Here is a 14,377-nt window from a genome sequence, read left to right on the forward strand (position 1 = left end):
CGAGGTTAAGTCTCAAGACAAAGTCTCAAGTTATCTCGTCCTGTGCAGCCCATCACTAGTAGTGGTGGGCACAATACAGAACAAGACGATACTTGAGGATGTTTCGTCTTTTCTCGTAAATTACAGAGAGAGTTCTCGGGATTGTCAATACTTAAGCCATGTGTTGTGCAAAGTCTCGAGACTTAGGGTCAGGTATCAAGTTTTGTGCGGCGTGGATCGGAACTTACTTCCCAGGCAGACATTTCAAATGTCCGGTAGGATTTCCGAGGGTTCTATAAGGTTATGTGCTTGATCTTTCGTAGCAGTTGTCGTTCTATTGGATTTATTAGTTCATTAAGTACATGTAATTTCTTCAGCACAAGTAGGTTTTGATGCTGATATCGAGGTCACAGTCAATCACTCGCATATTTCGAAAAGTCTCGAGGCTATGCCATTCCATCTTTCGCCCTATTTCGTCTTCTCTTTTCCTAGATATGTTGTGTTTTGTCTCGTGTCTTGAGATAGTCTCGAGACCTTTTGTCTTGTAGAGTAGTTGTACGAGCCGCGCCATAGCTCAATTGCCCTGAAGTAAACTTCAGGGTTAAGCGAAGGAATGTGAGAAAGGCCAAAATTCTGAGTCATCAATTGTGCTCTGAGGTCTTAATGCTGAGCCAATTGCCAAAGCATAGATCTATAGGTGGAGGTGGACAAAGAGAAAGACGACATGATGTATGTACATTGATGTAGTTATCCTATTCGATACCAAGAAAAATAATCAACGACCACCACCAACAGATTGTTGCAACTCTGGGGACAAAGCTATGTACTTCGAATTTGGTAGTAAAAGGAATCTCATATATAAGTATGTATTAAAGACTATTACAAGTGCGAGAGAGGAGGGGTCGAAAGCCGCGCAGCAGCTTGAGAGGCCAACTTCGAGCCCTTGTAGAGTAAGAGTACTCAATTAGATACTAAAGCTTCAGGGCGTTGCTACCCGCAGTGCAGCTCCAGTATGTACTAGCAATGCCGACTGGAATTCCGGTCACGTGGGGATACATCTAGAGAGTGGCAAAGGCATGCCCGTTTCTACTCTCACCTACGCATTATTTAACCTTCACGTGACCGAAATTTCAGCCGGCATCGCTAGTACATACCATCTTGGCAGTTCTTAGTCAACTAATTATATATGTCGGTTCTGCCAAGCCCTTCCCAATCCCAGCCAATCGCGTAGGACCAACACGAACCCGTCGTCTCCATCAGCTCTATCATCACCACCTGCCTTCGCTCATGGAATGGATCAACAAACTCCCAATACCCCTCAAAACAAACCCCCCTCAAGCGATGGCATCAACTTCTGCAACAAATACTTTCGAGACAACCCACCCTCATCCTGGACGTACCGAAGCTTTCTCTCTCATTACGCTACCTTAGTACCACCAATTCGACTCGACATCGTGAATTCGCGCTATATCAAAGCGCTCGAAAAGATTGAGGATTCCCTGGAGGAAAGCGCCGATAGGAAGAAAAAGGCACGGTCGCTAATTGACAAGCATAGAAATACTGTAAGCTCGCCTTCTTCTTTCCTCAAGGCCGCTCTCCTCTCCACCTCAAGCGCATCGGGTCCACTTTTCCAACGTTGGGCCCACTGGACGCAGATTCTAAATCGGATATCTGGTCCTGTCCAGTAGTTGGGTTATTGGCTTGCTGACCGTGATCAACTCATAATTTAGCATCAGCAGCGCTCCAATGCACAATCTAGTACCACAGAGGTCGTCCCAAGCTTCGTCGTTCACGGTGATATCATTCACTCAGGCCATGATGTTTCAATTCACAACGGCAATCGCACCACTGTGAGAAAACGCGAGTCTTCATCGACTGCCAGTCGTGCCAAACGTAGGGCACTCGCCCCCTCTTCATATCCGGACCGTCCTCAAAGCCCCGATAACGTAGCAGGATCTATTGATGATCCTGTCTGCCTGGGAGATATGGTCGAGGCCTATAATGATGTCCAAATTGTTAATGGCGACCGCGTAACTAGTGTATGAACATCTTGTCACTTCTTTAACCTGACACCCATTTCTCTTTTCTCCCCCATATGTACTAACTGTACCCAGACTATTCATGATACTGGTGGCGATGTCACCGATGCCCAGCCTGTATCTCCGGATCTTGCCCATCCTCTCCAGTCCATAGACCCTCCGCAGCGACTAAATCGAACGAGCGAGAATTTCTGCGACTTTGACCCCGATTATGGCGAGTTCTACTCACGCTTTCCATCCCTGAAAAACCGAAGAATTTTTGCTACTTCAGGCAGAGTCCTTGAGGAGATTATATACGACGGAGTTCAAGAGAACGATGAGACTGTATCGTCACTCGAGGGCAACCCCATCCTTCGTTGTATTCTTGACCTTGATGACGACCGTGTCTCAAGTTGGTTCGAAGCCGCAGAGCTAGCCGAGCTACGCGAGTCTCTGCCGCCGCTACCAGAAGTAGACGAATCATTCAAGTATGCTGTTCGTAGATTTTCCGGGGCCAAGACCGTTCAGGAATTGTGGAGTGTTGTGGAGTCCTCGCCCCGTCCTCCACTTGAGCTCTATGACCGCTCAAGGAACTTTGACGCCACCTATGTCAATACTGCGGCTGGTTCGATGTAGGTGTCTTTTGCATTATATCGACACCCCCATGACCTCTGTGTGAACTTACCCTGAATTGTAGACTCTCAATGATGGAATCCCTCAAATCATGTGAGTGGCTGGGCCCGCAGGCACTTCGCGAAGGCTGGTTCGGTAGCAATGTGTGGGGCCCTATCGTTGATCGGAGTCTCCTTGGCGTTGATAATCTCGTTGTCTCACGGTGAGCATATATCTCTCTCCCATGATTCGTATCAGCTCTAATCGCAGAAAGATCCTACAGTACCGAGATTAAATCAAAATCAGAGCTGAAAGACAACAAACGGTTTGATGCAATTATGCTTGCGCTCGCCGGTATCGAAGTCAGCGAATTTGGCGCTATCGAGGTCGCCCGCACTGCAGACGCCATTGCCCCGAAAAAAAGGGCAATCGATAGCACCAAGCTTCAGAACATACTCCGTTCTATGCTATGTCAGCTAAAGAGACAGGTTGACGATGACTGGGAGGTAGTGAAACAGCTACAAGTTGTGGGAATACAGCATGTTGGTAAGAAGCATAGATTCTCACTCTTTGGCTATTACCGTTATTGATCCCGGCCAAGGTTTCACTATCCAGATTTCCCGTATGACTGCTGTGAGTAGTAATGTGTTCCTGCTTCAGCGGGGCCGTTTGCGGACTGTCCCCACAACCCTTGAAAAATTCCATTCCGTCTTTGAAATCATGCAGTCCATGGTTGTGACCAAGGTACTCGTCTCGCTTATATCTCTTTCCATCAAGAGCTGACACCTTGGGCCAGAAAATTCTCGAACGTTCTATGGCAGTTATCACGCGATACAAATCTGATGTGACCGAGGGCAAAGAACAATTTGAGGACTTTGAACTCTAAAGTTCTTGTCTCTCTAACCGGCTGGGAGAATACTAATATACTAACGCTCAACAATCTGTGAAATTTCAACCTTCAGTTTTTGCAGTCGTGGCACATGCCAATGCTTCGCTTCACGCAATCTTATCACTTGTTAGGGCTGTCAATCTTTAGATCATGGTTCCGTCATGCTACTCTATTAAGAATACCAAATAAATCTCCAGTATTCGTCTTATGGTTCCCTGAGTATTTCTGTTCCAAGTTGAATTTCGAGCAATTGATAAGATCCTTGCGAATCCTTTTTTGAACCAAGTGCGTAGGTGCGCCAAAGCGAGAGGACAGAAAAAGAAGTTCAATATATATATCCGTTTACAGCGAAAGCTTGCTGTAACGGTATGCTCGTGACCGGAATTTGGTACCGTTATAGAGAGATTACCCTTATATAAGAGGTGATTGTGCTGAAATCCGGGCAAAAAGGACCAAGAAGTGCTACCGTTATAGAGAGATTACCCTTATAGAAGGTTCCGTTATAGCAAGCTTTCGCTGTACTTAGCTGCTCTTATGATATTGTCTCGCGGCTTAGCACGCACTATTCCTCAACCGCAAACTTCAACCGCTAGCCCTAGATCTCATCGAATGCTCTCAGTGGCTTTTCCCTCATTAAGAACTACTCGGGAATTTCGAATGACACATACTTTCTGAGCGTTTGCACAAGATAATACGTTTCTCAAAAGAAGTATCGGCCGTCGCCTAGGCTGAAAGAATTAAGAAGGATGAGAGCAGTGAAAGATATGACACGCAAAGTTAGATTCTATGCTTAAACGTTGATTTCCAAACCGCAAGCTCGTGTTGTGGTGATTGGATGCGGCAATCTCTGAATCATGAGACATCACTCGGAACGCCTGTTTCTTACATTAAAATTCCCAGGTCTTGCTCTGTGAACTGCATGAAATTAAACAGAACTGCAATGATAACAAACTCATTGTTCACTAAATACGATATTCAGAATTATCTTGACGAAATATTCAGACCATGCTTCAATAATCATGAGTGCATCTGTGCTGAGCAGCGTAATCAAAAGGCTAGAGGTACAAGACAAATTCAGGTAGAGTCAAACTTATCAAAAGTTACACCGAATTGTTCAGCTCGACAACCTTGAACTATCTAGAGTTCACCAAGCTGCAAGACGAGTACATGTTGTATGTACCGGGGGTTATGGGTTAGTCTGAAGAACCCTTTTTTGGCGTATGATTGGTTGAAGCTGCAGAAAATGATACTTGGCGCCAGAAAAAGTACTTGAATAGGCTACCCCCCATCTTTTGCAACGCAACCTCCGAGACCGCAATTTGACTGTTGTTTGCACCCAGTTTCATCAAAAAACACTCCCAACAAGGGCTTATGAGCTCACAATATTACCTAGAGGAAGCTGGGAGCCAGCGCTATTCTGCAGTTATTTTTTTTGTATTTTTAGCAAAATATTTAGATTTTTGAGTGAAGATATATGAAAGTTCTTCAGACTTTTTTCCCCATACAAATTTGGTGCGCTAAGGCCGGTGTGATTGATGATAATTGGTTGTCATTCGTGGCTCCCATATAAAATCCCTGCATTTTCAACCAATGAAGCAGAGGAGTTCACATTAATGGTGAACACCCGGTACACTCGAGTATATACATGTAGGTACATGCAGACCCTGGCGGCGCCATCCCATCAGACAAGGAACCCCACCTGTCCTGGGAGGTCTTGGCACAACCCCCACAATTGTCCTTGCATAAGTGCATTTGCATACATATGTAGGTACAAAAGCCGCCACCGGAAGAAGCTTTGTTGATGCACGTACCCAAAGCTGAAATCCTTTACCGACAAATGGAATCTGGGGACCTCGGTGGTGAATTGCCCCCAGCAGCCGCAATCGAGGTCGGATATCGGCGCTTAAGCCCGGCACTTTCGGCTGAATTGGGGTTACAGGGGGAAGATCGTGGAATTTACGTCATCATTTCTGTACTCTTGGCGAACCCCCGCGTCAAAACCCAAATAATTAGTGATCAACAGGCTATCTAGTGCATTCTATGGAAGATTCTATATGCGCGGATAATATTAAGTCCGTTTTCTCAGTAATAACTGAAGAATGCCCGTAGACAGCTTCATCCGTGAGCTTCAATCACTTTCTTGCGGGGGTTAACCTCGGGTATAAGGCATTGGAAGACGTATACAAATTGTGAATAGTTATATAAAGCAAATGAACGCGAATGGAAAGACAGACTTTGGATCAAATACTGTTTTTATTGCTAGTTACTCAATGTCAGTGAGCTTAGCCAAGATACTCAACAATATCCTACAAAATGAGCCAAGAAAATCCAGTCAAAATTGTATGTACAGCTGCTGTCCTCAACTTCAATTATTAGAGATAACGATTGATTGATAGGCTGTTGTCGGCGCCGCAGGTCTCATTGGAGTTCGCCATGTTGATCATATTTTGCAAGAGCCTTTGACAGCTCTTAGTGCACTTGTGGGTGCCTCCCAAACCGACCGTGTAAATGAGTTGGCCAATAAACACCATGTTCCGATCTTTAAAACCACGGAAGAGCTTCTTGCAGCTCGTGCTGAGGGAAAGGTCGTTGTCGATGCTGCCATTGTTGCAACCCCAAATAATACCCATGTCCCAATCGGTATCCTCCTTATCGACAACGATATCACGGCGCTGGTAGAGAAGCCCATAGCGGCTGATAGTTCTTCTACGACAGCCCTACTTGAGGCATTAGGGAGGGCCAAGGGACGTGGATCGTCCGCAGCGGTTCTTGTCGGCCATCATAGACGCTTCAATACATATATTCGTGCCGCAAAAAAGGCAATCACCAGCGGTATACTTGGCAAGATTGTTGCGTTCCAGGGGACCTGGGCCTTGTTGAAGGATCTCAATTACTTCAAAGACGAGTGGCGTACGCAGGTCGGCACCGGAGGGCCAATTCTTGTTAATTTGGTGCACGAAATCGACAATTTGCGTTATCTGTTCGGCGACATCGAGCGGGTTTACGTTGAGAAAGGCATGTCAACCCGGGGTTATGAGGTGGAGGAAACGGTTGTCATGACAATGCGATTCGACAGCGGGATCGTTGGGACATTCATCGTTTCTGACTGCAGTGCATCGCCGTACAACTGGGAATCGGCCACAGGCGAGAGCCCATACATCCCCAAATTAGGCCAGTCCGTATACACTATTCTAGGCACCAAAGGCTCTCTCTCACTTCCGGAGCTTCGTCGCTGGCATTACGACTCGGCCAATGGTAACGGGAGTTGGTACAATGAGATGGAATACGACGACAGTCTTAAGTCAGAGATCGACGATGTTATGCCTCTTACGCTGCAGCTGCAAGACTTTGTGAAAGTGCATAAGGGAATGAAGGGGCCCAATTGCTCGGCGCTGGAGGCCTGCAAATCTCTGATGGTCATTGAGGCAGTTGCAAAGTCTATGAACACTCAGCAACCTGTCGAGGTCGGAAAGCCGGCTTCGAAACTATAAAGCAGGCGTGTACTTGTGGAGATGAGGCGGCAGAACGTATATGTATGTATCTAAGAACTTGACACATTGCTTTGTACTTTGCACTCTTGAATTCTTTATTTCCGTGCAGCTACATACGTATATAGAGCACTTGCAGTGAAAGTCAAGTATGTAATGATAATACACCGCTATTAAGTTCATACTTCCTAGTACGCGTGAAGCTCCAAAAATCATGGTTTCGTCCACAATGGCCAATATCATTCACTCGGTTATGAGGTCAACCCTTGTAATATTACTCTGTGCATGCCGTCGTTGAGAGTGACTAGTGCAGGGGGGAACGTTGGACAGAGACCGAATAGGTATTGGAAATCTGAGAATCCCAAAATAAACAAGACTCAAATTCATACATGTGGTTCTCCATTGTATTGTAAATGCACATGTAGTGCTACGTCGTAGTTAGAATCGACCAGTAGACGACCGTTGTAAACGAGTGTGTGCATGCTGTACCTACATACCGCTAAATCTCGAGTTATTCGGGGGGTTGCCAAGGCCACCTGCTAAACTAGATTTAGTTTAGATCCTGTAAAAGAGGGCTGTTTTCTTGAAGATCGCTTCCTCTAAAGGTGAAGATCCTCAGCTTTTTGCCTTGGCAACCCCCCGAATAACTCGAGATTTAGCGGTATGTACAAGGCTCTGGCATTACGTGAGCGAACTAAATGGGTGTTGACAAGTGAGGATCCGTTCACTCACTAAATCCCAGAGCCTTGTACATGTTACATGTCTATATAGTACTACAATACAGTGTTTCTCAAAAATAAGAAGCTAAGCCGTTTTCGGAATTGGACAGGGGTTGGTGACAGGGGTGCAGAGGTGCGGTAACAATAGTATTTTTATGGGATGGGAACAGGTTGGGAAGGTAGGGTAACCAAAGAAAAAAAAAACCCGGTTTTCAAGGGATGGGTAACTACACCTTCTTGACCACAAATTTCATTCCCCACCATCTTTCAATTCAATTATCTTAACAAAAAGCATCCATACCTCACAATCATGTCTACTGCCAAATGCTCCCAATGCAAGCATGATAAAGCCATTGCGGAATATGATAGAAACCGCCGCGGTTCTCTTTTGAGATCATGTAGAGATTGTTTGGTATGTATCTCTGCAACAACCAATAGAAACATTATTTGACAATTTGCAGAGAAGACAAGCGGAGATGAGACAAAGACGTGCTTCTTTGCGAGCCGGGCAAACAGTAGAAACATTAGAGGTATGTACTATAATACTTAAGAATTGCATCTTATAAATGCTTACAACTTCTGTTGATAGCTATCCCCACCCAGAGCTGTAATACAAGGAATACGTTCTGCCTTTCCTTGCGCATTTCTCAGTTCCCGTTTACAATGGAAAGAATTGAATATGGGCTCAATGACGATCGTTTGCGAGTCCTGTTCAGCTTTGCATTGGATTGATGAGCGAATTGCAGCAAGTTCAAAGATAAAGCCACGCTTTGAAATCTGTTGTAAAAAGGGAGATGTTCAGCTGTTACCTTTGCAAGCACCACCTCCGTATTTACAATATCTTTTGCAGTCTCCTGATCCGGTTGCAAGAAGATTTCGGACCAGTATTCGTGAATACAATGCTGCACTCACGTTTACATCGGTAAAATATACTGCTGATCAACGGGCTCCAGCGCAAAGTGGTGGTTTGCAATGTTTTCAAATCCATGGAGAGCTTTACCATATGCAAGGACCATTGCATCCACAACAGAACGCCTCACCAAGCTTTGCACAGCTATATTTTTACTACCCTGAGTATGCAGCTGGTGTACGACATGAGGCACATCCCAACCTTGATCTTACCATATTGCAGAGACTTAACTCGAAAACAATTTCCTGTAAGATTGTGTTTTGCAATGACAGTAAATAGGGCACAGGGACAATTACTTGACATTGTAGGTATCGATTTACGAACTTCATCTTTTACCCATGGACAATTGTATGTTGCTTTGTCAAGGGCAACAGACGTCAATAAGTTACGAATCTTGCAAACAGAGGAGAGGGGTAGGGAAACTGAGAACATAGTGTATCCGGAGGTACTGTTGAGGGGATAAGAGTTGCACATTATAGAATACCCCTTACTGTCTTATATCTTTCAATTGCAGTGAGTTACGGCATTTATTACACTGTTGCAGGAACAAATTAAAGCTTACAATCATATACAACTCCTTGCATAAACTTGCAGAAAAGAAATATCAATTGTAATCAGCTGTAAGATAGTTGTGAGAGTTGCAAACACAAACTTTCTATTGTTAAAGCTATTGGAAATGTTTCTAACTAACTTAGAGTCTGATTACATTTAATCTTCCATTTCGTTCATGATATCCTCAATTGCATCAGCCACTCCCTCCACCGCTATCAAAAGCCTCCACCATTTTTCCTTGGTAGTGGACCGCTTCCTCTTTGCAACTCTCCTATGCCTGTCTGCACCCTCCGCAGTAACTGTAGAAGAGCTTGCAATGAGTGCAGAGCGTTCGCGAGGTTTAATTTCTATTGTATATGTTTGTAAGTCACTGTAAACACATTGTAAGACATTGTAGGAATTGTAAATTACATACCAGGACGAAAATTGCAATATTTGCCTTAGCTATTGTAGTGGCAATTGGTGCAACTACCTGCAAACATACCCTGCACAGTTACACATTCAATAAAAGGGCCCTTATCGTCAGTACAACAGTCACAAACTGCCTCTGCAAGTTCACCCCTGCTGTATCCCAATATAGCCTCAACATTAACTGGCCTTGCCATATTAAGACCCCTGTCTTCCTTAATCATAACAGGTCTAATCCAATCCATACTAGCCAATTTCTTAGCAGTAGCAGTATTGGTAACACCACCCATTACTAATGCCTCAGCAGCTGACTCATGATACTGAATGGGGCGGGTTTCGGAAGGCTTGGCAGCAGGGGTGCCGGAATCGGACGGCTTGGCAATCGGCTCGGCGGTATCGGAAGGCTTGGCAGCAGAGGTGCCTGAATCGGAAGGCTTGGTAATCGGCTCGGCGGTATCGGAAGGCTTGGCAGCAGGGGTACCAGAAGCAGAAGGCTCGGCAGGAAGCTCGGCGGTTTTAGAACTCTCGGCGCTCTTAGAAGCCTTGGCAGCTCGGGTGCGCTTGGCGGGAGGCTTAGCGATAGGCTTGGGGGTGGCGGTAGGGGTGCCAGAATCAGAAGGCTTGGGAACCGGCTCGGCGATTTCGGTAGGCTTGGCGGTTTCGGAAGACTTGGCAGAAAGTTCTGCGGTTTTAGAACTCTCGGCGGTTTTGGAAGCCTTGGTAGCCCGTGTGCGCTTGGCTGGAGGCTTGGCAGCCGGGGTGCGCTTGGCATGAGGCTTGGCAGGAAGTTTGGCGGTTTTATTGCTCTTTGCAGACATGATGGGGGTAGTAGTAGTAGACATTGTTTGTGGATGATGAATTGTTTGTTGATGACGATGAATGAAGTGGATAAGAGAAATTTTCTGGCTCTATTTATTCATCATTGGAGCAACAGTAACCCGCCCAACTTGAAGTTGCAGCAGTAACCCGCCCACTGGCATATTTCCAGAACCCTCCTTCGCGGTCGCGAAGTGGCCACTGCTAGTCTATTATGTACTGGATTATGGTTTTGCGGAACGCTTGGGCAGATGATTGGTCGAGAGCGAGGAACCCTAACCCTGTATAGCAACCAGCCCACCCATCAAAAATTGACACTGGCATGCCAAACTCATTAACAGGATGGCATTGGAGGTGGAATTAACTGGAGGTGGCATCAGCTGGAACTGGAATTAATTGGAGGCGGTATTGGAATTGGAACCTTATTATTAACTGAAGGAACTGAATCACTATGGAGGAGGTGGACATTTGCGGGAGCTGGCAATGAGTGACTATTAGAGCGGGCTATGGTCAACAGTAGGAGCTGACTGTGGCTAACGTGAGAGCTGGCTATGGCCAACGTGGGAGCTGGCCATGGGCAACTACGTACTGTAGATTGCTAAGGGAAACATTAATTAACTACTGGAGCCGGCCAACTACTATGGGTGCACTGGATATAGGAAATACTACAAAGGTGGCAGAGATTCCTGAGCAGAAGCAAGGCCTCGCGGTCGCGAGGTGGGCCACTACTAGTGTACTAGTACTACGTAGCTGCACAAAGTCTCACCTCCATCAGGTTTCTTCACTATCAACTCAGGATTTCCCAGCGCTGATGCTATGAATTGCTTGTGCAGCACAAATTAGGTAAAGTGACATGTATATGTATCGAATACTCGGGTCAGAAGTGTTACTTGAGGACGGCAGTTCGGCTTGGCCCGTCCTTGGCCTCCTACTATTGGGTGTTGCAAGGGCTGCGCGAACAACCCTGTCGAACCTCCACAGCCACGCTTTACGAATGGGGAAAATATAAGTTGGTTTTGCTGCTAAAGTCCTAATTTGTTTTATGGGGTCGCCGACTCATGTCCCCAAATGGTTCGATAGATCCGCAATAGTATGCAGGAACATTCATGCGCAGCGAGTCTCTGGTGCGCGGGTTTGAATTGCATGGATTACAGAAACGGTTGCATGAACATGCACAGATATTAAGGATTTCTCTCAATCATTATGTCTTGAATTCAGCCTCACTGACCCCACGCTATCATCCAAATTAACTCCTTTTGAAACAAAAAGCTTAGGCCTCAATTCAAGTGACGACCATTTTACTCTGTTCCGTTGTCGAATCATCACCGGAAACCTTGATGCTAATTTCGTCGTTGCTGTTGCTGTCGAAATCTTCGAGTGTGAAGTGGGTTTGGGACCATAGTTGCTGCTCGTAGGCTGGTATCTGAGATGTCTTACTCGGGAGACGATACAGCGAGGCCTGCTACTCTCAAATGGTCAGGCGATATTGGCACCATAATCAGCTACGCAAAGCTCGTCAAGCTCTAGTGACAAGCTGAGTTTGTTGATATCAAAGATAAATATATAATGGTCAAGTCTCACCTCTGGATTCCCTCATCTCATCAGCTTCCAGTTCTTCCTTTCCACCATCAACTCCTTCGATCAGACTTCCATCTCATCAATTTCTCGAGTTGAAACTTCCAGAGTACAAAGAACCAAGATGCATTTCAGTACTCTTCTCGCCACGGCATATGCCTTTACAGCCGTTTCTGGTCATTTTATGAAGCGCCAAGTTGAAGATGGGCTTATTCCGTTGCTCTCATCTGGCGCCAGTATCTACTACCCTACGGATAGCGGATTCACGGTCTCCAGCGAACGATTCACAGAGCTCAATCGCCCTGATTTCCAACTGGTAGTACATGTTGCTTCTGAAGATGATGTTGTAGCTACTGTATGTCCCATCCTACTTGAAGATCTTTTTTGTTTTTATATTCGTCAGTTTCGGATTGCTCACTCAGTTACAGGTGCAATTCGCAACAGCAAACAACATTACTTTCCTTGCTAAGAGCGGCGGTCACGGCTTGTCTACAACCTTGTCTCGTGTCCGCAATTCTATCATGATTGACATGAGAGGATTGAATTACGCCAGATATGATAATGCGACCTCTCAGGTGACTGTCGGCGGTGGTATTACAACCGGTGAAATGATCAACGCAACCCACGCTGTAGGAAAAGAAATCAGTATGTTCTTCCCCACAATTGGATTAAGCGAATCAATTTCTCTGACCTTGAATAGCTGCTGGATCTTGTCCTTGTACTGGTGTGCTGGGAGTCACCATGGGCGGTGGTGTTGGCCGTTTGATGGGAAGGCACGGATTGATCATTGACAACCTCGTCGAGTTGCGCTATGTGCTCGCCAACGGTACCGCAATCACACTCAATAACCAAACGGATCCCGAGCTCTGGTGGGGTGCACGTGGTGCTGGCCAGAACTTTGGTATCGCAACTTCAGCAACATACCAAGTTTATGACCAGGTGAACGATGGAATGCATTACACCGTGGATATGGAATTCTCCATGAGCCAGCTTCAAGATACTCTCAAAGTGATCAATGCTCAGGCCGCGCCTTTGAATGAGAACCTCGCTCTCTTCTACGTCACCGTCCCAGTCGGCTCTACCGGAGGTCCCGTTATCGCTGTGAACTTTGTTTACTCCGGGCCACAGGCCGATGCCGAGGGGCTGCTCCAGGATTGGCTGGATATCAACCCCATCTCCTTCTCCGACCGTGTTGTCTCCTGGGATTCTCTTCCATGGCGAGTCCAGGCAGGCCTCAACAGCGAGCTTTGCACACCAAACAAGTACAGAAACTCTTACTCTCTTGCCATGGACACATACAGCCCTGAAGGTATCCAGCGTCTGTTCGATAACTGGGAGAAGTTTGTTGAGCTGTACGGCGCCAATGTGACCATGAACTTTATCTTCGAGACTTTCCCTCAGCAAGGAGTCGAAGCCGTTGATGTAGACTCCACGGCTTACCGCTGGAGAGGCCAGTCCAAACACTTCGGGTATGTAGCTCTCATATTGGCTGTTAATGAAGAATGGCCTTACTAACCCTCTGGATAGAATCTTCCAAGCAACCTATACCGATGGGCGCTTCAGCACCTTGGTCGACGACTGGTTGATGGAGCAAGAGAAGATCTTCAACAACTACACCGGATATGGCGAAAAGCATGTCTACCTCAACTACGGCAAGGGAACCTACAATACCCTTGAAGACTCCTGGGGCTATGAAGGTCAGGTCCAGAGGCTTACCCAATTGAAGCGGAGGGTTGATCCTGAGGGTCGCTTTGACGGCTTCCGTCAGCTCTTGGACTATGCATAGATCAAGATAGCAGAACAGGGGGTGATTTCATTTGATTCATTTCCTTACTACTCCCTGGATATAGAGTTCATTTGTCATTTGTAGATTGATCGTTCCTTTGCTTCCTTTCTTTAGTCTCCATCTTTATCTTCAGTGAGACCAAGACCGGGGCCGTGTTTTTCAAATCATTTTCTTTTCGATTGTTTTCCTGGATTGTTTCTCGATAGAAGAGCGCAAGTCGTTAAATATAACACCTCAAATACCACAAGACACAAGTTCAAAGCTTCCATATCTCCTATAGCCATCATATATCTAACGGTGGGAGTTTGGGACCCGGCTAGTGGGCCCACGAAAGAAGATGATAAAGACGCGCAATATTTGTGTGGAAGCGTACACAATATTAAAAGTTCAAGCTTGTAACAATTGATCATGTGCACCTCGCAGATCCTGCGTAGTATTTCTTCAATCGGGGAAACAACTTTTATCCCCACAAAATCCGATTGGACAGCATTATCCAGCTCGAGATTATTCTTTCTCCAAAACGTGTTTTGCACATGTCATCAAAACCTTTCCAGAAACGACAAAAGAATCGTACATGCATTAATTCAAAGCCTTATCAAGGTCTACTTTCGGATCCGCCTAGGCC

At 45.9% G+C, this 14,377-nt stretch overlaps 4 protein-coding genes across 4 annotated transcripts; 3 read left to right on the plus strand and 1 right to left on the minus strand.

Annotated features, from left to right (window-relative positions):
• Nucleotides 1-1,271: 1,271 nt before the first annotated feature.
• H6S33_011715 (uncharacterized protein) lies at nucleotides 1,272-3,495 on the plus strand (the record flags this gene model as incomplete). Its single annotated transcript, XM_044843296.1, has 7 exons — nucleotides 1,272-1,541; nucleotides 1,710-2,018; nucleotides 2,094-2,629; nucleotides 2,695-2,832; nucleotides 2,893-3,155; nucleotides 3,211-3,353; nucleotides 3,406-3,495. The coding sequence occupies 7 exons, from the start codon at nucleotides 1,272-1,274 to the stop codon at nucleotides 3,493-3,495; spliced, it is 1,749 nt and encodes a 582-aa protein (XP_044695383.1).
• Nucleotides 3,496-5,811: 2,316 nt separating this feature from the next.
• On the plus strand, nucleotides 5,812-6,989 carry H6S33_011716 (uncharacterized protein; the record flags this gene model as incomplete). The annotated part of the gene is made up of 2 exons (XM_044843307.1): nucleotides 5,812-5,838; nucleotides 5,895-6,989. 2 exons carry the CDS (start codon nucleotides 5,812-5,814, stop codon nucleotides 6,987-6,989), a joined length of 1,122 nt encoding a protein of 373 aa, XP_044695384.1.
• A 2,334-nt stretch (nucleotides 6,990-9,323) lies between these two features.
• On the minus strand, nucleotides 9,324-10,417 carry H6S33_011717 (uncharacterized protein; the record flags this gene model as incomplete). The annotated part of the gene is made up of 3 exons (XM_044843318.1): nucleotides 9,324-9,514; nucleotides 9,583-9,606; nucleotides 9,652-10,417. The coding sequence occupies 3 exons, from the start codon at nucleotides 10,415-10,417 to the stop codon at nucleotides 9,324-9,326; spliced, it is 981 nt and encodes a 326-aa protein (XP_044695385.1).
• Nucleotides 10,418-12,090: 1,673 nt separating this feature from the next.
• H6S33_011718 (uncharacterized protein) lies at nucleotides 12,091-13,752 on the plus strand (the record flags this gene model as incomplete). The annotated part of the gene is made up of 4 exons (XM_044843329.1): nucleotides 12,091-12,321; nucleotides 12,395-12,611; nucleotides 12,667-13,435; nucleotides 13,494-13,752. 4 exons carry the CDS (start codon nucleotides 12,091-12,093, stop codon nucleotides 13,750-13,752), a joined length of 1,476 nt encoding a protein of 491 aa, XP_044695386.1.
• Between the last annotated feature and the right edge of the window lie 625 nt (nucleotides 13,753-14,377).

The sequence above is a fragment of the Morchella sextelata genome (genome assembly GCF_020137385.1).
Source record: "Morchella sextelata strain SCLS chromosome Unknown scls_7, whole genome shotgun sequence".
In the NCBI taxonomy this organism is placed as follows: Eukaryota; Fungi; Ascomycota; class Pezizomycetes; order Pezizales; family Morchellaceae; genus Morchella; species Morchella sextelata.